Here is a 24,927-nt window from a genome sequence, read left to right as displayed (position 1 = left end):
TCCTTGTATAAACAGCTAACCACTGCAAATCCTGTCTCTCTCTCTCTTAAAGTCGCCTCTATCAACCCCACCACCAGCACACCTACCACTATCACCACCACCACACCTACCACCATCACCACCACCTCACTTACCAGCATCACTACCACCACATCAACTACCAGTAGGGTATATTAAGCCTCAGACCGACTATTTCTGGGCCCCACCGCGAGCCAATGTAGGGATTATAGACGCTTTAAGGCCTCACGTGCGCGACAAACTGGATATTTTGATTTTCTTCAAGTGCCAATGTGCGGATTATGTTTTCTGATGTCTTGGATATTGGACTGACCGACTAATTTGGTTCTATCACAGCACAGAGTATGGGTTCTGAACCAGGTTGAGTGGGGGGGGGGAGGTAGTGGAGGGTCTTAGGTTGGAGCAGACCTGAGGATTATACAAGGATTATATAATGCAGGGTAAGGATTATATCCCTTTTCCCAACTCGTGTTTTCCTATAACATTTAAAACCTCTTCGCTTTGATCAGAGATCTGCGCTTAGGCTCTAGTTCTTGGGCTTGGCTCTGGCTCTGATTTAGTTAATTGTTTGCAGTTTCTATGTCTTTTTATTTTTCTGAAATTGCTAACGGTCGTTCATACAAATTAGAGATCTACCTTGAGGTTACCTTAAGATGACTTCGGAGCTTAGCATCCCTGCGGCCCGGTCGTCGACCAAGCCTCCTGGTCTATCTACACTAGATTCTTGTTCTTGAATCCCAACCATAATTTCACTGAGTCGAATTTACATCTACACAGATACATTTTACCTGTTTATTATTTACAACAGGTACATTAATACTTAAGTAATTAGTAAATCCTTATATTTAAGGATGTCGCCTCCGGTCTTTCAGCCAATACTTCTTAAATATGTCCCATTTAAGTAAAGTTCACCTATACACTTATTTAAGTAACACCAATTCAGCCTTTAGGCTGGCACACAAACTATGCACAGATTTTATATGTCAATCTTAATTTTTTGTTTAAAACCTACTTAGAAAACACTATAATATAGTTGCAATATAAGACGATCATCACACTATATTTCTCTTCAAATTGCTCAAGGTAAATTTTGTGTTAATCTATTCCTCTCCCCCAAACTAAAAATCGAAGACAGACATGTTTAAAGATTAAACAAAATTTCATAGATCATATTTCTCTGTTAATTTATTCATTATTTTACATTTTTTAACCTGAATGATACAATTTTTCTATACCATTATAATGATATAACTTTAGTACATCAGCTACTTTTATACTTGATCTCTGTATATAAAATTAATAATCGATCTCTCATTCACACACACACTTACTCTCGCTAACAATACACACACACACACACACACACACACACACACACACACACACACACACACACACACACACACACACACACACACACACACACACACACAGTGGGGCGCCGGTGGCTATGTGGATAGCACGCTGGACAATCCTATGGCCCGGGTTCAATTCCCGGCGCCGGCAAGAAACAATGAACAGAGTTTCTTTCACCCTAATGATCCTGTTACCTAGCAGTAAATAGGTACCTGGGAGTTAGACAGCTGCTACGGGCTGCTTTCTGGGTGTGTGTGTGTATGAAAAAAGAATAGTAGGTAGTAACAGTTGATTGTCAGTTGAGAGGCGGGCCGAAAGAGCAGATCTCAACCCCCGCAAGCACAACTAGGTGAATACACACAAATCACATTAACGTGATATTGCTATCATGTTAAGGCTCTTCATTATGAAGAAATGTATGAGATATTTGTATTTATCAACCTAACGTAATAACCTCACCAAACCTAACTTTATAATGTAACCAAAGAATCTAACCTAACCTAACCTAACCTAACCTAAGAATCTAACCTAACCTAGTTAATAATCAAATATTACCAAACTTTATCTAACGTAACATCCTTACCTTGAGGTTACCTTGAGGTGCTTCCGGGGCTTAATGTCCCCGCGGCCCGGTCGTCGACCAGGCCTCCTGGTTGCTGGACTGATCAACCAGGCTGTTAGACGCGGCTGCTCGCAGCCTGACGTATGAGTCACAGCCTGGTTGATCAGGTATCCTTTGGAGGTGCTTATCCAGTTCTCTCTTGAACACTGTGAGAGGTCGGCCAGTTATGCCCCTTATGTGTAGTGGAAGCGTGTTGAACAGTCTCGGGCCTCTGATGTTGATAGAGTTCTCTCTCAGAGTACCTGTTGCACCTCTGCTTTTCAACGGGGGTATTCTGCACATCCTGCCATGTCTTCTGGTCTCATGTGATGTTATTTCTGTGTGCAGGTTTGGGACCAGCCCCTCTAATATTTTCCACGTGTAAATTATTATGTATCTCTCCCGCCTGCGCTCAAGGGAGTACAGATTTAGGCTCTTTAGTCGGTCCCAATAGTTTAGATGTTTTACTGAGTGGATTCTAGCAGTAAAGGATCTCTGCGCTCTCCAGGTCAGCAATTTCTCCAGCTTTGAAAGGGGCTGTCATTGTGCAGCAGTACTCCACTCTAGAGAGCACAAGCGTTTTGAAAAGTATCATCATCGGTATAGCATCTCTAGTGTGAAAAGTTCTTGTTATCCAACCTGTCATTTTTCTTGCAGTTGTGACGGCTACTTTATTGTGTTCTTTAAAGGTAAGGTCTTCCGACATGAGTACACCCAGATCCTTTACATTGCCTTTTCGTTCTATGTTATGATTTGCCTGCGTTTTGTACGTGGTTTCTGTTTTTATATTTTCAATTTTTCCGTAGCGCATGAGCTGGAACTTATCCTCATTAAACAACATATTATTTTCTGTAGCCCATAGAAAGACCTGATCTACATCTGATTGGAGGTTTGTCGTGTCCTCTATGTTGCCAACTCTCATGAAAATCCTAGTGTCATCTGCAAAGGATGATACAGTGCTATAGGTTGTGTTCTGGTCTATGTCCAATATGAGGATGAGAAAAAGTACTGGAGCAAGCACAGTACCCTGGGGAACTGAGCTCTTCACGGTTGATGGGCTGGATTTTATTTTGTTGACTATTACACATTGGGTTCTGTTAGTCAGGAAATTGTAGAGTCATCTGCCTATTTTCCCGGTAATTCCTTTTGAACGCATTTTATGTGCAATAACACCATGGTCACATTTATCAAAAGCTTTTGCGAAATCTGTGTAAATTACATCAGCGTTTTGTTTGTCTTCCATAGCATCTAATGCCATATCATAGTGGTCCAGCAACTGCGACAGGCAAGAGCGCCCTGTTCTGAAACCATGTTGTCCGGGGTTATGGAGATGCTGTGATTCCATGTATTTTGTGATCTTACTTCTTAGCACTCTCTCAAAAATGTTTATGATGTGCGATGTTAGTGCTATCGGTCTGTAATTTTTTGCCTCTGCCTTATTTCCTCCTTTAGGGAGTGGTGCTATCTCTGCTGTTTTTAGTATGTCAGGGATAACGCCAGTATCTAGGCTTTGTCTCCACAGAATGTGAAGGGCCTGCGATAGTGGTTTTTTACAGTTCTTGATGAATATGGAGTTCCAAGAATCCAGGCCTGGTGCAGAGTGCATAGGCATACTGTTTATGGCTTCTTCAAAATCTAGTGGGGATAGGGCGACGTCTGATATATGATTTGATGTTGGTATCATATCCATGAAAAATTCATTTGGGTTATCAATCTTTAGTGCATTTAATGGCTCGCTGAAAACAGAGTTGTACTGCTTCCTCAGTAGCTCGCTCATTTCTTTGTTGTCATCGGTGAAAGTTCCATCTCCCTTTCGCATGGGCTCGATACTAGATGTGGTTTTTGATCTTGATTTTGCATAGGAGAAAAAATATTTCGGATTTCTCTCTATCAATTCTCTCCTAATCAATGGAGAAAATACACTAAGGCTGGTGGATTTCCTCATTGATATACATCACATAAATGTGCTTTCCCCATGTTTCTAAAGTTGTGGCATAAGGTGTAGGGCCGCTCTGCCCTCCCACCCGAGTGCTTGTGGGGTCATACGTAAACACTGGGACTCGCTTCAGTAGCGGCCTCCAGCTTGCTTGTGGGGTCATACGTAAACACTGGGACTCGCTTCAGTAGCGGCCTCCAGCTTGCTTGTGGGGTCATACGTAAACACTGGGACTCGCTTCAGTAGCGGCCTCCAGCTTGCTTGTGGGGTCATACGTAAACACTGGGACTCGCTTCAGTAGCGGCCTCCACACTTCGTGTGATTTCAGCAGAACCTCGGTTGAATGAATTTTACAAGTCAATGTTGGTTCAGTGGCAGTGTATGCAGCTTGGCAATGCCGAGGTGTAAGGTTCGTGCCCACCTCATAACGCAAGTGGATATTTTCCATATACACACTCTCATTCACAAACATAAACTTGTTACAAAAATTAAAAAAAGAACTCTCACTTAACTACCTCATCCTTAACCCAACCAACTTGAACTACCCAATCTATTAATCTAATAACCTAACTTAATTAATAACCGAACCTGACCTACCTTATTTACCGAGCCTAACTTAACCTGACATAATAACCAAAACTAACATAACATATTAACCTAATCTACCCCAACATAATATTTAACATTTATATGAAACACCAATATCAATGTTCTCTGAACTACGGCTAAACCATGTTAAATCCATGTCCATAGGGAGCCGGTCGGCCGAGCGGACAGCACACTGGACTTGTGATCCTGTGGTCCCGGGTTCGATCCCGGGCGCCGGCGAGAAACAATGGGCAGAGTTTCTTTCAACCTATGCCCCTGTTACCTAGCAGTAAAATAGGTACCTGGGTGTTAGTCAGCTGTCACAGGCTGCTTCCTGGTGGTGGAGGCCTGGTCGAGGACCGGGCCGCGGGGACACTAAAGCCCCGAAATCATCTCACGATAACCTCAAGATAAGAGATCCTAATTCAACTAATTTGTCCAAAACATTTAACGTTACACCAATTATCATTTGACCTTGAAACTATTAACATGTTTTCTAACCACGAATATAATGTCAACATTAAAGTCACATGATTGTGGTAACTGAGAAGGATATTCGATACTCTTGACATCATTTCTTAACAAACAATTGTGTTTTTTACTCATAACAAACACAACTCATTCACAAATGCACACTCCTCATATGTAAACAAATGTGTGCTATCACTACATATTCCCTTTCAAGCATGATACATGTGGGATAACTCCTGTATACGTACACTGTTGGTCTATGACTCTCTTACAGAATGAAGACATATACGGGAAGAACAAATATACAAGGGCCCTGACGAGGGTTCGAACCTACGTCCAAGAGGATCCCAGACGCTGCCTTAATCGACTGAGCTATGACATGGTTAAAAAGAATTGCAACCGGGAAATCATCCTGAATTACCAATGGTTCCTGCAGCCTCTCCGAGACACAAACCAGGGTTTTACGCAATTCCCCGATGCACTTGAACTATGTCAATAGGCCGTTCTACCTCTTCGCCCTTACTTCATTTGATGGATTTGTTCATTTTTTGCATCACGCTATTGTGATGTTTGTGTGGTATATACGGGATCTTATATAGTAGAAGTAGCAGTAGTTGTAGGCATCCATCAGTCTCAGGAGACTACGGAGTTGCGCTCTGGTTGTCGGTCTGGAGTGGCCTCTCCAGGGCGCAAAGCCTGGGAAGGTGATATGGGGGAGAAGCTGTTACCCATGCAGCAGGTCCCCCGTCTCCACGGTGCCGAAAGTTTCCAATGGAAAGGCAAACGGCAATACGATTGGTTCCAGCACCGTCGCAGGAACTGTCAGAACGAGGTTGTATACTACTACATATATACTTTTACACATATACTACTGCTCCTACCTGAGTAGAGATATACTATACTTGGCAGTATACCATACTACCTGAGTATACCCTAGACCCTCTGAATTCTTAACCCGTGCGGTAAGGTAAACCAAAATATCTGAGCTGGTCCCCGCACGAGACCTGCGAAAGCACATAATCCGCGTACCCGCTGTTGGTGAAGATCACAATAGACGGGTTGTCCCCCGCGTTAAACCTCTGAGAACGTAAGCCGCAGACCGCCTGGTGGTGACAACTGTACTAGTCGGTGTCTGGCTTATATTTCCCTACTACTATCATCTGTACCACTATATGTACTACTATCACTACCCCCACAACTACCACTATATGTACTACCATCACTACCACCACAACTACCACTATATGTACTACCATTACTACCACCACAACTACCACTATATGTACTACTATCACTACCCCCACAACTACCACTATATGTACTACCATCACTACCACCACAACTACCACTATATGTACTACCATCACTACCACCACAACTACCACTATATGTACTACCATCACTACCACCACAACTACCACTATATGTACTACCATCACTACCACCACAACTACCACTGTATGTACTACCATCACTACCACCACAACTACCACTATATGTACTACCATCACTACCACCACAACTACCACTATATGTACTACCATCACTTCCACCACAACTACCACTATATGTACTACCATCACTTCCCCCACAACTACCACTATATGTACTACCATCACTACCACCAAAACTACCACTATATGTACTACCATCACTACCACCACAACTACCACTATATGTACTACCATCACTTCCACCACAACTACCACTATATGTACTACCATCACTTCCACCACAACTACCACTATATGTACTACCATTACTACCACCACAACTACCACACCTGCTACCATTACTACCACCACACCTACTACCATCAATACCACCACACCTACCATCACCACCACCACCACACCTACCATCACCACCACCACCACACCTACCATCACCACCATCACCACCATTACCACCACCATCACCACCCCCACCACCACCATCACCACCTCCACCACCACCACCACACCTACCATCACCACCACCACCACACCTACCATCACCACCATCACCATCACCACCACCACCATCACTACCACCATCACCACCACCATCACCACCACCATCACCACCACCACCATCACCACCACCATCACCACCACCACCATCACCACCACCACCACCACCACCACCACCACCACCACCACCACCACCACAACCACACCTCACCAACCAGCACCTCAGCAACACACCACCACCACCCAAGCAACAAGTATTCCATACACCTACCACCCCCCCCCCTCCCTTGCATGGTGACTGGGGGGTGGGGTGGGAGCATCACAGGGCCGTCTGGCCGTCCTCTAGTATCGATTATTCCTCCACGTGTTGGGCTGTCATTTCCGCAGCTTCAAGGACAGGTTCACCATCCTTCCTATCACTATCCTCCCTATCCCTATCCTTTCCATCCCTATCCTTCCCATCACCATCCTTCCCATCACCATCCTCCCTATCACTATCCTTCCCATCACCATCCTCCCTATCCCTATCCTTCCCATCCCTATCCTTCCCATCACCATCCTTCCCATCACCATCCTCCCTATCACTATCCTTCCCATCACCATCCTCCCTATCCCTATCCTTCCCATCCCTATCCTTCCCATCACCATCCTTCCCATCACCATCCTTCCTATCCCCATCCTTCCCATCACCATCCTTCCCATCACCATCCTTCCTATCCCCATCCTTCCCATCACCATCCTTCCCATCACCATCCTCCCTATCCCTATCCTTCCCATCCCTATCCTTCCCATCACCATCCTTCCCATCACCATCCTTCCCATCACCATCCTCCCTATCACCATCCTTCCCATCCCCATCCTTCCCATCACCATCCTTCCCATCACCATCCTTCCCATCCCCATCCTTCCCATCACCATCCTTCCCATCCCCATCCTTCCCATCACCATCCTTCCCATCACCATCCTTCCTATCCCCATCCTTCCCATCACCATCCTTCCCATCCCCATCCTTCCCATCACCATCCTTCCTATCCCCATCCTTCCCATCACCATCCTTCCCATCACCATCCTTCCTATCCCCATCCTTCCCATCACCATCCTTCCCATCCCCATCCTTCCCATCACCATCCTTCCTATCCCCATCCTTCCCATCACCATCCTTCCCATCCCCATCCTTCCCATCACCATCCTTCCTATCCCCATCCTTCCCATCACCATCCTTCCCTATCGCCAGAAGCCATTAGAAAACATTATTTTTCTTAATAAAAGTCAGAGAATTTATATGTTTTCTCACCAAAATAATGCCGAATAAATCGCATTTTGACCCGTAAATCCTCCAACGGCTAAAGTATGATGTACTCTTACCCGTAAATCCTCCAACGGCTAAAGTATGATGTACTCTTACCCGTAAATCCTCCAACGGCTAAAGTATGATGTACTCTTACCCGTAAATCCTCCAACGGCTAAAGTATGATGTACTCTTACCCGTAAATCCTCCAACGGCTAAAGTATGATGTACTCTTAACTCCCGGCGGGTCGCTAAAATGAATGGGGGCTGTGGCGTTTTCTATATATTACTCTGCTAGGTTAGGTTCGGGCACTTTAATACATCAGTATAGCGACGTTGTGACAAAGGGTTGGATTATTGTTAGAGTGAATATTGAGTGAAGTATTGTCCTTGAAGCCAGCTGGCAGGGTGACAGATGGCAGGGTGACAACTGGCAGGGTGACAGCTGGCAGGGTGACAGTTGACAGGGTGACAGCTGGCAGGGTGACAGCTGGCAGGGTGACAGCTGGCAGGGTGACAGATGGCAGGGTGACAACTGGCAGGGTGACAGCTGGCAGGGTGACAGTTGATAGGGTGACAGCAGACAGGGTGACAGCTGGCAGGGTGACAGTTGACAGGGGTGACAACTGGCAGGGTGACAGCTGGCAGGGTGACAGCTGGCAGGGTGACAGCTGGCAGGGTGACAGCTGGCAGGGTGACAGCTGGCAGAGTGACAGCTGGCAGGGTGACAGCTGGCAGGGTGACAGCTGGCAGGGTGACAGCTGGCAGGGTGACAGCTGGCAGGGTGACAGTTGATAGGGTGACAGCAGACAGGGTGACAGCTGGCAGGGTGACAGCTGGCAGGGTGACAGTTGACAGGGGTGACAGCTGGCAGGGTGACAGTTGACAGGGTGACAGTTGACAGGGTGACAGTTGACAGGGTGACAGCTGGCAGGGTGACAGTTGACAGGGTGACAGCTGGCAGGGTGACAGCTGACAGGGTGACAGCTGGCAGGGTGACAACTGACAGGGTGACAGTTGACAGGTGACAACTGACAGGGTGACAGCTGGCAGGGTGACAGCTGGCAGGGTGACAGCTGGCAGGGTGACAGCTGGCAGGGTGACAGCTGGCAGGGTGACAGCTGGCAGGGTGACAGTTGACAGGGTGACAGCTGGCAGGGTGACAGCTGGCAGGGTGACAGCTGGCAGGGTGACAGTTGACAGGGTGACAGCTGGCAGGGTGACAACTGACAGGGTGACAGTTGACAGGTAAACAGCTGGTGACAGACGGACAATACTCCTCAGTCAAGCCTGTGCATCCAGATGTTATGACCAGGAAGCAGCTAAAGGTATTAATAACCGTATACACGTAATTCACCCGCGGTTAACTAGTATTGTCCAATTTCACTAATTAGTAATGACCAGTAACAGTATAAACACGAAGGGTCTCAATAGTGGTCACTAACGACCCTTAAGGCCCGACGGGACTCTCAAACTGGTCAATAAATGGCTCTGAGGGTCATAAGAGAGGTCAATAACATCATTCACGAGTCAATATAAGTAGTTCTTAAACATCAGGAGTTCATTCTGGGTCAATAATCCTTCAATTAGCGGGAATCACTTGGTAATTAAATCTCCCCTGGATGAATTAATGAGATTTTCTCAAGACGAAATAGATAATTACTCACGAGGCTGTGTGAGGTAGATAATCTACTCACCTTACTGCTTTGCTCAAGATATCGTACAGATATCTTCGTGAGGTCAATACAGCATATAACAAGCTTGTCTATGACACAGAATATCGCCTTCTGAGATTAGAAATAGATTTAGAATGTACTTCAACTACCGAATTGACGTTATTTTACCGGGAAACTATTCCAAGCGACAAGTTGTTGGTTCCATTGTAGAAAACAAAATAGTTTTCGTGCTTCGCTAGACAGAACCAGCTAGCCAGTTGACTTGCGGATTGTGCTCCAGAATACAAGGCAATGTGGTTCGAAATCAGGTTCAAAATGTGGTTCAAAATCAGGTTCGAAATGTGGTTCGAAATCCGGTTCGAAATGTTCGAAATCAGGTTCGAAATGTGGCTCGAAATCAGTCTCGAAATCAGGTTCGAAATGTGGTTCAAAATCAGGTTCGAAATGGGGTTCGAAATCCGGTTCGAAATGTTCGAAATCAGGTTCGAAATGTCGTTCGAAATCATGTTCGAAATGTTCGAGTTAAGGTTCGAAATGAGATTCGAAATCAGTTTCGTGCTTCAAGTAACAGACCCGTCCTGGCCAATACCGTTCATTTCATGCTTCAAATAACAGAAAAGTCTGGTTCGGAGATGTCCGGTTCACGCTCCAAAGAACAGAACCATTTGGGCTAAAATGATCCCCCAAAAATGTGTAAAATGAGAAAAACGTTTCTTTTATGTTTGTACATATTTTCCGGAGGGAATTATTTCATGAGACTGACTGAGGGAAATGAACAGGAAACCCATTGTCGACTTAGGTCACAGGAGGGCCTGATGGCTGAGTGGACAGCGCTCGGGATTCGTAGTCCACCGGGTTCGATCCCCGGTGGAGGCGGAAACAAATGGGCAGAGTGTCTTTCACCCTGATGCCCCCCCCCCTCTGCTCACCTAGCAGTAAATAGGTACCTGGGAGTTAGACAGCTGCCACAGGCTACTTACTGGGGGATGTTTTGTTAACATGTTGTAACTCTATGGATATGTGGATACATATTTCAGAATTCATGAAAGGGGACAAGGCTATTCCCCCCCCCCCCGCACCCCTCTAAGGTGGCATTTGTGGTTGACTAACTACCTATTGACACGCCCCATCAAATCACCAGTCATCATGCAAAGTTGTGGGAGGCTAGCCCTTAGCGTCTGGGCTATCCACGGCAAACTTTAGCCAGGGATAGCGGTTGTTATCCTACACTGTGAAGGGATAGTGGTAATTATCCTACACTGTGAAGGGATAGTGGTAGTTATCCTACACTGTGAAGGGATAGCAGTTGTTATCCTACACTGTGAAGGGATAGAGGTAGATATCCAACACTGTGAAGGGATAGCGGTAGTTATCCTACACTGTGAAGGGATAGAGGTAGATATCCAACACTGTGAAGGGATAGAGGTAGATATCCAACACTGTGAAGGGATAGAGATAGATATCCAACACTGTGAAGGGATAGAGGTAGTTATCCAACACTGTGAAGGGATAGAGGTAGATATCCAACACTGTGAAGGGATAGAGGTAGTTATCCTACACTGTGAAGGGATAGAGGTAGTTATCCTACACTGTGAAGGGATAGAGGTAGATATCCTACACTGTGAAGGGATAGAGGTAGATATCCAACACTGTGAAGGGATAGAGGTAGATATCCAACACTGTGAAGGGATAGAGGTAGTTATCCTACACTGTGAAGGGATAGAGGTAGTTATCCTACACTGTGAAGGGATAGAGGTAGTTATCCTACACTGTGAAGGGATAGATATCCTACACAGGCAAGAGATGGAGGTAGTTATCCTGAACGGACAACGGATGGGGGGTAGTTATCCTACACCAGCAAGGGGATTAATGTAGTTATTCTACACTAGTAAAGGACAGAGGTTGTTATCCTATACTGACAAAATAGTTATCCTACACTGGCAAGGTAGTTATCCTTCACAGGCAACGGTTGGAGGTATTTATCCAACCTGCGCCATGTTATCTTGGATGTTATCTATCCAACGTGCCCAAGATAGGCAAGGATTAGAGGTCATTATCCTTGAATAGGCCTCAGACATAGAGGCCTAAGGGACTATAACAGCCTAGTTAAAAATTGTCTTAACAACCCAACTATTCTGCGCCAATGAGCTTGATATATAACATATTTTTTGAGTGTGTCTTGATATCTATTTGTGCGTGATAGACTGATGCAGGTCGGCGTTCAATCCCCGACCGTCTAAGTGGTTTGGTACTATTCATTTTCTCCCGTCCCATCTCAAATCCTTATCCTGACAGATTCCTAGTGGTATATAGTCGTAATGGCTTGGCGCTTTCTCCCAATAGTTCCCTGAAGGTCGATCAATATATATATAAACTGTTCAATGTGTATATCCCTTATTCACTATATATAAATTAATTCACTCACTATATACCAATTCGACTGCGTACACCACAGCATTCCAATACCCAAATTTATCACAGTTACACCATAAGTTAAGTTCCAATTTCCTCCGTTTTCTACGCAGTATCTCCTATGCTGTCTCCGGGTCGGCGTTGAACGGCCGCCTGCTGGTGGTGGTGGTGGTGGTGGTGGTGGTGGTGGAGGCTGTGTGTTGGGGATAGGATGGGAGGGGGGCGGAGGAAGGGGGGGTTAGGCGGCAGTAAAAGGGGAGAGATGTTACCATAGCAACAAGGAGGGGGGATGCACTGCCAGACAGAGGAAGGGGGGGATAGCGTGGCCTGGACGAGGGGACGAGGTCACACAGAACTTGCGGCGAGGAATGATAGGCTCGTCGTTCACGTCCCTACATGAACGGACTCGTTTGATGAACAATTGTTCACTTCAGGGAACAATCATCAGAAGAACAATACGTCAGAGTACCTCATGTAAAATACAACAAATTAAATACAATTTTAGATACACGATTAAGCTCACGAAACAAAGAAATCTGAACATTTGTATATTTGTCAATATTTTATTTATAATAATAAGTCAATTTGGAGGTACTTACGAGACTACCCTGGCCGAGGCTACCCTGGCTGAGACTACCCTGGCCGAGACTACCCTGGCCGAGGCTACTATGGGTGAGACTACCCTGGCCGAGGCTACCCTGGCCAAGACTACCCTGGCCGAGGCTACCCTTGCCGAGGCTACCCTGGCCGAGGCTACCCTGGCCGAGGCTACTATGGGTGAGACTACCCTGGCCGAGGCTACCCTGGCCGAGACTACCCTGGCCGAGACTACCCTGGCCGAGGCTACCCTGGCCAAGACTACCCTGGCCGAGGCTACCCTTGCCGGGGCTACCCTGGCCGAGGCTACCCTGGCCGAGGCTACTATGGGTGAGACTACCCTGGCCGAGGCTACTATGGGTGAGACTACCCTGGCCGAGGCTACCCTGGCCAAGACTACCCTGGCCGAGGCTACCCTTGCCGAGGCTATCCTGGCCGAGGCTACCCTGGCCGAGGCTACTATGGGTGAGACTACCCTGGCCGAGGCTACCCTGGCCGAGACTACCCTGGCTGAGACTACCCTGGCTGAGACTACCCTGGCCGAGACTACCCTGGCCGAGGCAACCCTGGCCGAGGCTACCCTGGCCGAGACTACCCTGGCCGAGGCTACCCTGGTCGAGGCTACCCTGGCCGAGGCTACCCTGGCCGAGGCTACCCTGGCCGAGGCTACCCTGGCCGAGGCTACCCTGGCCGAGACTACCCTGGCCGAGGCTACCCTGGTCGAGGCTACCCTGGCTGAGACTACCCTGGCCGAGGCTACCCTGGCCGAGGCTACCCTGGCCGAGACTACCCTGGCCGAGGCTACCCTGGCCGAGGCTACCCTGGCCGAGGCTACCCTGGCCGAGGCTACTCTGGCCGAGGCAACCCTGGCCGAGGCTACCCTGGCCGAGACTACCCTGGCCGAGGCTACCCTGGCCGAGGCTACCCTGGCCGAGGCTACCCTGGCCGAGGCTACCCTGGCCGAGGCTACCCTGGCCGAGACTACCCTGGCCGAGGCTACCCTGGCGGGCTCCCTCTTCATCTGCAATATAGCTCTTGCTCTCACCTCCATACTCGCGCTTTGTCTGTGATTTCTCTCTCTCTCTCTCTCTCTCTCTCTCTCTCTCTCTCTCTCTCTCTCTCTCTCTCTCTCTCTCTCTCTCTCTCTCTCTCTCTCTCTCTCTCTCTCTCCCTCTCTGTCCCTCCCCCTCCCCCCCCTCACTCAGCAGGACAGCAGACTCACTATATCAACCCATAGCAAGGTGTCTGCTGGCAGCTATAGTTTCTGCAGGAATATCTGCAGGTTACTTATATATTTTCACTTGTAACCCGGCGGCGCCCGGGTCTCTGTCTCCCTCTCACCTCTCTCCTCCCTTCTTCCTCTCCTGTCTCTCCGTCTCTCCCTTTCTCCTCTCTCCTCCCTTCTTCCTCTCCTGTCTCTCCGTCTCTCCCTTTCTCCTCTCTCCTCCCTTCTTCCTCTCCTGTCTCTCCGTCTCTCCCTTTCTCCTCTCTCCTCCCTTCTTCCTCTCCTGTCTCTCCGTCTCTCCCTTTCTCCTCTCTCCTCCCTTCTTCCTCTCCTGTCTCTCCGTCTCTCCCTTTCTCCCAATCCTCTCTATATCTCCCTCTTTATCACCCCAGCCACTATGGACCTCTTTCTTCCCTAAGTATTCAGTTCATAACATTACCATCAAAAGAAATACTCTTGTATATGTAGATAATTTGATAATTTCCTTAAATGATAATTGATAACTGCCTTACCTTGCTTTGAATCTGTTGATGGTAGCTATTTTGTTTTGAATTCTAATAACCACGTCCCGACCGTGTTGGGCATTTGCCCCAATGTAATCACGGTGCAAAGTCGGGAAAAATCTAGTCAATTTTCAATCACTGTGAATTGTTGTATAGTGATTATGATAGCTGGATATATTGATGTGCAGTGATTGATGGTGAAATTATGTATTGATGGCAGGTGATTGAATGTGAAGGTTTGATCTATGTACATTAATGTATGCATTGTGCATTGATGTATGGTGACTGAGGGTGATAGTTATGTATGGTGCTCTGTGATTGATTATAGTGCCTGTGTATTGATGTACGGTGATTGATTATAGTGCCTGTGTATTGATGTACGGTGATTGATGGAGTGGGTTGTGTGTTGATGTATGGGAACTGATGGTGATAACAGTGTATTGATGTACAGTAATTGATGATGTTTGTTGATGTACGGTAATTGATGTCAATGGTTGTGCATCCATACATGATTGATGTCAATGGTTGTGCATCCATACATGATGATTGACGTCAATGGTTGTGCATCCATACATGATGATTGATGACAGTGGTAGAGCATACATTCATGATGATTGATGACAATGGTAGGGCATTCATTCATGATGATTGATGACAATGGTAGGACATTCATTCATGATGATTGATGACAATGGTAGAGTATTCATTCATGATGATTGATGACAATGGTAGGGCATTCATTCATGATGATTGATGACAATGGTAGAGCATTCATTCATGATGATTGATGACAATGGTAGGGCATTCATTCATGATGATTGATGACAATGGTAGGGCATTCATTCATGATGATTGATGACAATGGTAGGGCATTCATTCATGAAGATTGATGACAATGGTAGGACATTCATTCATGATGATTGATGACAATGGTAGAGCATTCATTCATGATGATTGATGACAATGGTAGGACATTCATACATGATGATTGATGACAATGGTAGGACATTCATTCATGAAGATTGATGACAATGGTAGGACATTCATTCATGATGATTGATGACAATGGTAGGACATTCATTCATGATGATTGATGACAATGGTAGAGCATTCATTCATGATGATTGATGACAATGGTAGAGTATTCATTCATGATGATTGATGACACTGGTAGGGCATTCATACATGATGATTGATGACAATGGTAGAGCATTCATTCATAATGATTGATGACAATGGTAGGACATTCATACATGATGATTGATGACAATGGTAGAGCATTCATTCATGATGATTGATGATAATGGTAGGGCATTCATTCATGATGATTGATGACAATGGTAGGGCATTCATACATGATGATTGATGACAATGGTAGGACATTAATTCATGATGATTGATGACAATGGTAGGACATTCATTCATGATGATTGATGACAATGGTAGGACATTCATACATGATGATTGATGACAATGGTAGGACATTCATTCATGATGATTGATGACAATGGTAGGACATTCATTCATGATGATTGATGACAATGGTAGGACATTCATTCATGATGATTGATGACAATGGTAGGACATTCATTCATGATGATTGATGACAATGGTAGAGCATTCATTCATGATGATTGATGACAATGGTAGGGCATTCATTCATGATGATTGATGACAATGGTAGGACATTCATCCATGATGATTGATGACAATGGTAGAGCATTCATTCATGATGATTGATGACAATGGTAGGACATTCATACATGATGATTGATGACAATGGTAGGACATTCATTCATGATGATTGATGACAATGGTAGGACATTCATTCATGATGATTGATGACAATGGTAGGACATTCATACATGATGATTGATGACAATGGTAGGACATTCATTCATGATGATTGATGACAATGGTAGGACATTCATACATGATGATTGATGACAATGGTAGGACATTCATTCATGATGATTGATGACAATGGTAGGACATTCATTCATGATGATTGATGACAATGGTAGAGCATACATTCATGATGATTGATGACAATGGTAGGACATTCATTCATGATGATTGATGACAATGGTAGAGCATTCATACATGATGATTGATGACAATGGTAGAGCATTCATACATGATGATTGATGACAATGGTAGGACATTCATTCATGATGATTGATGACAATGGTAGGACATTCATTCATGATGATTGATGACAATGGTAGAGCATTCATACATGATGATTGATGACAATGGTAGGACATTCATTCATGATGATTGATGACAATGGTAGGACATTCATTCATGATGATTGATGACAATGGTAGAGCATTCATACATGATGATTGATGTCAGTGTGCACAGACAGACACTTGTTAATTGGTGATGATTCTGTATTGATGTACCGTGATTGATGAGGTCAAATATAGCGAACACTTACCTAAGACGAGGCTGTTGGACAGGTAATTAAGACCACTCCACTCCACCACTCACCTGTATAAACACACCAAAAATACAATGAGCTTTGAATTCCTCGCCTCATCATATTCAACAATGAGCATGTACAATGATTTGCCACAAGTGAGGCACATTGTGTATATTAATGGTGGCTAATGGAGTTTAATTTCAACTCAAAACTGACCAGTAACTCAGTGGGTGAGTATTGGTGAGTACCAATACTCACCTCTCTCTCTCTCTCTCTCTCTCTCTCTCTCTCTCTCTCTCTCTCTCTCTCTCTCTCTCTCTCTCTCTCTCTCTCTCTCTCTCTCTCTCTCTCTCTTTATCTCTCTTTGTCTCCCTCTCTGTCTGCTTGCTTTGCCCTTATCTTCCTGTAAGATTTCCATCTCCTCACCTCTTTCTTGCCTTATTTAATGCCCTTGCCTCACTCGTCTCATCATTACGGGCTATTCATGCCCATGCCACCTTCTGCTTGGCTTAATTTTAATCAATCAATCAATTTAATCTATCAAAATCTCTTATATTTTCCAGATTTTAGCATTATTGGTATAAAATCCCCACTGATCAGACTATTCAGATCCTTATCTCATATAAAATTGAAATTTTAAATATTTTCGTGATAATTTATCTCTCTTGGCCTTCTCTAGGCCTAGAGACTAGGCCTCCTGTGTGTGCTGGAGGCTGAGACTCTGGACACTATTGAAGCCCAGATTGTGTTATGCTCTTCAATGTAAGGTTTCTTCATTAAATAATTGAAATATACTTCACCTAAATAGATTTCTTAATTGATTTAAAAAAAATAGTCGTTTTCACCCTTGCAGTGTTCACTTAACTCTACTTTGTTCAATAATTGATCCACTTCACGTTACCTTACAGAATGTACCAGTTAATCCCACATAGTACACCTGTTAAATCCCACATAGTACACCTGTTAAATCCCACATAGTACACCTGTTAAATCCCACACAGTACACCTGTTAAATCCCACATAGTACATCTGTTAAATCCCACATAGTACACCTGTTAAATCCCACATAGTACACCTGTTAAATCCATACATTATCCTGAAATTATCCCCCACATAGTTCAACAATTAATCCTAAATAGCCCACGAACTAGCCCTAACATTTTGCATAAATTAATTGAAATAATACACCAATTAAATCTTAAATAGTCCAATTAACCACATAGTAAATAATCTCACTCAGTTCAGCAGTTAATCCTACATTGTCCTTAAATTATCCCAACATAGTTAACTAATTACTTTCAAACATTCCACCAATTAACACAACATATTCCACCAATTAACCCAACATATCCACCAATTAACCCAACATATCCACCAATTAACACAACATATCCACCAATTAACCCAACATATCCCACCAATTAACCCAACATATCCCACCAATTAACACAACATATTCCACCAATTAACCCCCACATAGTCCATCAGTTAACTCACGAAAGTCAACCAATTAACCCAACATAGTTTACAAACTCCAATTTACAAAGGTCTACAAAGGTCACCGAACAAAAATATTTCAATGTATATATATTTAAACCCCCTTGATTGATCAGGTTAATTAACGTAATTTAGTTTGATGTGTTATTAAATGTTATTTTCTGTTTGTGCAAGTTTGTTTTTTGCCAGTAGCCATAGTCTGCGCGATCACACACACACGCGCGCGCACGCACACACACGCACACACACACACACACACATATATATAGAGCCCAGTAGGCTCAGGAATCTGTACACCAGTTGATTGACAGTTGAGAGGCGGGACCAAAGAGCCAAAGCTCAACCCCCGCAAGCACAAATAGGTGAGTACACACACACACATACACACACACACACACACACACACACACACACACACACACACACACACACACACACACACACACACACACACACACACACACACACACACACATACACACGCACACACACACACACACACACACACACACACACACACACACACACACACACACACACACACACACACACACACACATACACACACACACACACATGCCCCTAATTTGTGGTCCAACATATGACTCATGAAATTCTTCATGAGTCAGAGAGAGAGAAAGACCTGGGGGTTGATATCACGCCAGACCTGTCTCCTGCAGCCCATATCAAGAGGATAACATCAGCGGCATATGCCAGGCTGGCCAACATAAGAACGGCATTCAGAAACTTGTGTAAAGAATCATTCAGAACTTTGTATACCACATATGTTAGGCCAATTCAGGAGTATGCAGCCCCAGCATGGAGTCCATATCTAGTCAAGGATAAGACCAAACTGGAAAAGGTTCAAAGGTTTGCTATCCGACTAGTACCCGAGCTGAGAGGTATGAGCTACGAGGAAAGACTACGGGATATAACCTCACTTCGCTGGAAGACAGAAGAGTTAGGGGGGACATGATCACCACATTCAAGATTCTCAAGGGGAATTGATAGAGTAGATAAAGACAGGCTATTTAACACAAGGGGCACACGCACTAGGGGACACAGGTGGAAACTGAGTGCCCAAATGAGCCACAGAGATATTAGGAAGAACTTTTTTAGTGTCAGAGTGGTTGACAAATGGAATGCATTAGGAAGTGATGTGGTGGAGGCTGACTCCATACACAGTTTCAAGTGTAGATATGATAGAGCCCGATAGGCTCAGGAACCTGTACACCTGTTGATTGACAGTTGAGAGGCGGGACCAAAGAGCCAAAGCTCAACCACCGCAAACACAACTAGGTGAGTATACAGACACACACACAAAATTATGGACTATGTCACCCAAAAATGTCAGGAGGCTGTAAGCAGGTTTGTCCCAGCCCAACAGGAAAAAACAGAGAAGCAAAGGAAGAATCCGTGGTTTAATAAGGAATGTATGAAAGCAAAGGAGCTGAACAAAAGGGCATGGAGGAACTTCCGTAATAACAGAACACCAGAAAGTAGAGAGAGATACCAGAGAACCAGGAACGAGTATGTTAGTGTGAGAAGAGCAGCTGAGAAAAGGTATGAAAATGATATAGCTAATAAAGCCAAGACCGAACCAAAGCTACTACATAGTCACATCAGGAGGAAGACAACAGTGAAGGAACAGGTGATGAAACTTAGGGTGGGCGAGGACAGGTACACAGAGAATGACAAAGAGGTGTGTGAAGAACTCAACAAAATGTTCCAGGAGGTCTTTACAATAGAACAGGGAGAAGTCACGGCGCTAGGAGAGGTGGCAGCAAACCAGGTGACCTTGGAAAGGTTCGAAATTACAAGAGATGAGGTCAAGAAGCACCTATTGGAGCTGGATGTGAGAAAAGCTGTTGGGCCGGATGGAATCTCACCATGGGTATTGAAAGAGTGTGCAGGAGCACTTTGCTTGCCACTCTCCATAGTGTATAGTAGGTCACTGGAAACGGGAGACCTACCAGAAATATGGAAGACTACTAATGTAGTACCAATATTTAAAAAGGGTGACAGACAAGAGGCACTGAACTACAGGCCAGTGTCCTTAACTTGTATACCATGCAAGGTGATGGAGAAGATTGTGAGAAAAAACCTAGTAACACATCTGGAGAGAAGAGACTTCGTGACAACCCATCAACATGGGTTCAGGGAGGGTAAATCTTGCCTTATAGGATTGATAGAATTCTATGATCAGGTGACAAAGATTAGGCAAGAAAGAGAAGGATGGGCGGACTGCATTTTTTTGGACTGTCGGAAAGCCTTTGACACAGTACCCCATAAAAGGTTTATGCATAAGCTGGAGAAACAGGCAGGAGTAACTGGTAGGGCGCTCCAGTGGGTAAGGGAGTATCTAAGCAATAGGAAGCAGAGAGTTATAGTGAGGGGTGAGACCTCAGAATGGCGTGAAGTCACCAGTGGAGTTCCACAGGGCTCTGTGTTTGGACATATCCTGTTTCTGATATACGTAAATGATCTCCCAGAGGGTATAGACTCATTCCTCTCAATGTTTGCTGACGACGCCAAAATTATGAGAAGGATTAAGACAGGAGGACAGCTTGAAACTTCAAGAAGACCTGGACAAGCTGCAGGAATGGTCGAACAAATGGATGTTAGAGTTTAACCCAAGCAAATGTAATGTAATGAAGATAGGGGTAGAAAGCAGGAGACCAGATACAAGGTATCACTTGGGAGATGAAATACTTCAAGAGTCAGAGAGAGAGAAAGACCTGGGGGTTGATATCACGCCAGACCTGTCCCCTGAAGCTCATATCAAGAGGATAACATCAGCGGCATATGCCAGGTTGGCTAACATAAGAACGGCCTTTAGAAACTTGTGTAAGGAATCTTTCAGAACATTATATACCACATATGTCAGACCAATCCTGGAGTATGCGGCTCCAGCATGGAGTCCATATGTAGTCAAGCATAAGACTAAACTGGAAAAGGTTCAAAGGTTTGCCACCAGACTAGTATCCGAGCTGAGAGGTATGAGCTACGAGGAGAGACTACGGGAATTGAACCTCACTTCGTTCGAAGACAGAAGAGTTAGGGGGGACATGATCACCACATTCAAGAATCTCAAGGGAATCGACAGGGTTGATAAAGACAGGCTGTTTAACACAAGGGGAACACGCACTAGGGGACACAGGTGGAAACTGAGCGCCCAAATGAGCCACAGAGATATTAGAAAGAACTTTTTTAGTGTCAGAGTGGTTGACAAATGGAATGCATTAGGAAGCAATGTGGTGGAGGCTGACTCCATACACAGTTTCAAGTGTAGATATGATAGACCCCAGTAGGCTCGGGAACCTGTTCACCTGTTGATTGACGGTTGAGAGACGGGACCTAAGAGCCAGAGCTCAACCCCCGCAAGCACAACTAGGTGAGCAACTAGGTGAGTACACACACACACACACACACACACACACACACACACACACACACACACACACACACACACACACACACACACTCTCACACACACACACAAGCAAGGACAGAGTTGTGTATATATAACATGACTATAATTAGACATTAACACTTCAATCACTACTTACAGTGTGACATGACAGGTACAGTTATCAAAGCCAGTCGACTGTAAGGCGCCTCCACCATGGCACTCTATAAACACACACTTGTCAGCCTGCTGAGCCATGACGTGCACCACTAAACACAAGCACTAAACACCTTCCCTATCTGAGGTGCCAGCTCTACTATCTCAATACGATTATTCATTCCATTCAGGCAAATTATTATTGAATTATGAAGTTAATATGGGCTTTGTACAGTGGACGGGACGGTACCTGATCGGATTTGATTTCTGGTTTATAATTAAATATGTTACGAGTTTTAATTTTACTAGACTAACTCTAGCAAAAATCTCTCTGTGTCTCTCTCTCTCTCTCTCTCTCTCTCTCTCTCTCTCTCTCTCTCTCTCTCTCTCTCTCTCTCTCTCTCTCTCTCTCTCTCTCTCTCTCTCTGTCTCTCTCTCTCTCTCTCTCTCTCTCTCTCTCTCTCTCTCTCTCTCTCTCTCTCTCTCTCTCTCTCTCTCTCTCTCTGTCTCTCTCTCTCTCTCTCTCTCTCTCTCTCTCTCTCTCTCTCTCTCTCTCTCTCTCTCTCTCTCTCTCTCTCTCTCTCTCTCTCTCTCTCTCTTCTCTCTCTCTCTCCCTCCCTCTCTCCTCTCTCTCTCCCTCTCTCTCTCTCTCTCCCTCTCCCTCTCTCTCTCTCTCTCCCTCTCCCTCTCCCTCTCTCTCTCTCTCTCTCTCTCTCTCTCTCTCTCTCTCTCTCCCTCTCCCTCTCTCTCTCTCTCTCTCTCTCTCTCTCTCTCTCTCTCTCCCTCTCTCTCTCTCCCTCTCTCTCCCTCTCTCTCTCTCTCTCTCTCTCTCTCTCTCTCTCTCTCTCTCTCTCTCTCTCTCTCTCTCTCTCTCTCCCTCTCCCTCTCTCTCTCTCTCTCTCTCCCTCCCTCTCTCTCTCCCCCCCCTCTCTCTCTCTCTCTCTCTCTCTCTCTCTCTCTCTCTCTCTCTCTCTCTCTCTCTCTGTCTCTCTCTCTCTCTCTCTTGTACATACATTATATATTAGCTGTACCCGGCCACGCGTTGCTGTGGCTCAGCAACGCGTGTGCAATGCTTAGCCCCAGCAACTTTCCGCTGTCCCCCCAGTCCTCCCCACCATCCCCAACTCCCTCGTTGAAAACAATGAAAAACGAACAAAATAAACTATACTTAGGAAATGAGCGGTATGGTAAACAACACAGCTCAATTCCAATGCAATGTCACACAAAATAATTAAATCAAATGAAAATAAATCGAAATCTATGAAAATTCAATTTATCAATGAGATCGGAAACAATCAAATGGAATCGTAACATATATAGTATAGAGTGTGTTGCTATTACGTGCAACAGATGGCGCTCTTTTTTAAAAGCATGTTTTTACCTGTCACAGGTGTGGCATCTATATAATAGATATATAAAAACATGCGCGTATTTGAATGGAACGTTATGTCAAAATTTCAATGCAATCTCTGAAGAACTTTTGGAGATTACAGTGTGTGCGTTGCTCTTACGTCCAACAGATGGCGCTGTTTAAAAAAAAAAAACATGTTTTTTCCTGTCACAGGTGAGGCATATAGTAGGTATATAAAAACACGCGCCTGTTTGAATTTAACGTTGTGTCAAAATTTCAAAAAGCAATCGATTAGGTGATAAAGAGGTTTCAAAGATTTCTCTCACATGAAAAACACAGTTTAAAAAAAAAAAAATGTTTTTCCCCGTCACAGACGTGACATCTATATAGTATGTATATATAAACCCGCTCGGATGCGAATGAAACATTGTGTGAAAATTTCAGAGCAATCGGTGAAGAACTTTCGGCGATTAGCGATTTTGAACAAACGAAAATTTACATTTTATTTATATAGATAAACCTAGGGCCTAGAGACCGGGGTTCGATCCCCGCACCCGGCGGAGTCAAATGGGCACAGTTTCCTTAACCCTGATGCCCCTATTACCTAGCAGTAAATAGGTACCTGGGAGTTAGACAGCTGCTACGGGCTGCTTCCTGGTGTGTGTGTGTGAAGAGAGAAAAAAAATAGTAGTTAGTAACAGTAGATTGGCAGTTGAGAGGCGGGCCGAAAGAGCCGGAGCTCAACCCCCGCAAGCACACCTACGTGAGTACACACAGCACACCATGCAAGGTGATGGAGAAGATAGTGGGGATAAATCTCAGAGAGGATGCACCCAATTTGCACGCATCGAAGAGTTACAGAAGTATGCAAAAACAATTCCAGCAGCCACAACCTGTTTGATCCACTAAGCTCACTGTGTATGGCAAGTAGATTGATTGACTATTCAGTAACGGCGCGAGCTTGAAGGATCTCTTCCACATTCATCACATGGTGAACTCTTCCACATTCATCACATGGTGAACTCTCCCACATTCATCACATGGTGAACTCTTCCACATTCATCACATGGTGAACTCTTCATCATTCATCACATGGTGAACTCTTCCACAATCATCACATGGTGAACTCTTCCACATTCATCACATGGTGAACTCCTCCACATTCATCACATGGTGAACTCTCCCACATTCATCACATGGTGAACTCTTCCACATTCATCACATGGTGAACTCTCCAACATTCATCACATGGTGAACTCTCCCACATTCATCACATGGTGAACTCTTCAACATTCATCACATGATGAACTCTTCAACATTCATCACATGGTGAACTCTTCAACATTCATCACATGATGAACTCTTCCACATTCATCACATGGTGAACTCTTCAACATTCATCACATGGTGAACTCTCCCACAATCATCACAAGTGAACTCCTCCACATTCATCACATGGTGAA

General features: G+C 44.9%; 2 protein-coding genes across 2 annotated transcripts; one reads left to right on the top strand and one right to left on the bottom strand.

Moving 5' to 3' along the window:
- Window positions 1-7,274: 7,274 nt before the first annotated feature.
- On the bottom strand, window positions 7,275-11,883 carry LOC138371487 (uncharacterized). The gene is made up of 3 exons (XM_069336388.1): window positions 11,875-11,883; window positions 9,913-9,997; window positions 7,275-8,146 (listed from the first exon to the last, which is right to left on the bottom strand). The coding sequence occupies exons 1-3, from the start codon at window positions 11,881-11,883 to the stop codon at window positions 7,275-7,277; spliced, it is 966 nt and encodes a 321-aa protein (XP_069192489.1).
- A 1,083-nt stretch (window positions 11,884-12,966) lies between these two features.
- Window positions 12,967-13,965, top strand: LOC138371478 (mucin-22-like). The gene has a single exon (XM_069336387.1). The coding sequence runs from the start codon at window positions 12,967-12,969 to the stop codon at window positions 13,963-13,965; it is 999 nt and encodes a 332-aa protein (XP_069192488.1).
- The last annotated feature ends 10,962 nt before the right edge of the window (window positions 13,966-24,927 follow it).

This window comes from Procambarus clarkii, chromosome 4 (genome assembly GCF_040958095.1).
Source record: "Procambarus clarkii isolate CNS0578487 chromosome 4, FALCON_Pclarkii_2.0, whole genome shotgun sequence".
NCBI classification, from domain to species: Eukaryota; Metazoa; Arthropoda; class Malacostraca; order Decapoda; family Cambaridae; genus Procambarus; species Procambarus clarkii.
This window is presented reverse-complemented; position numbering and strand designations above follow the sequence as displayed.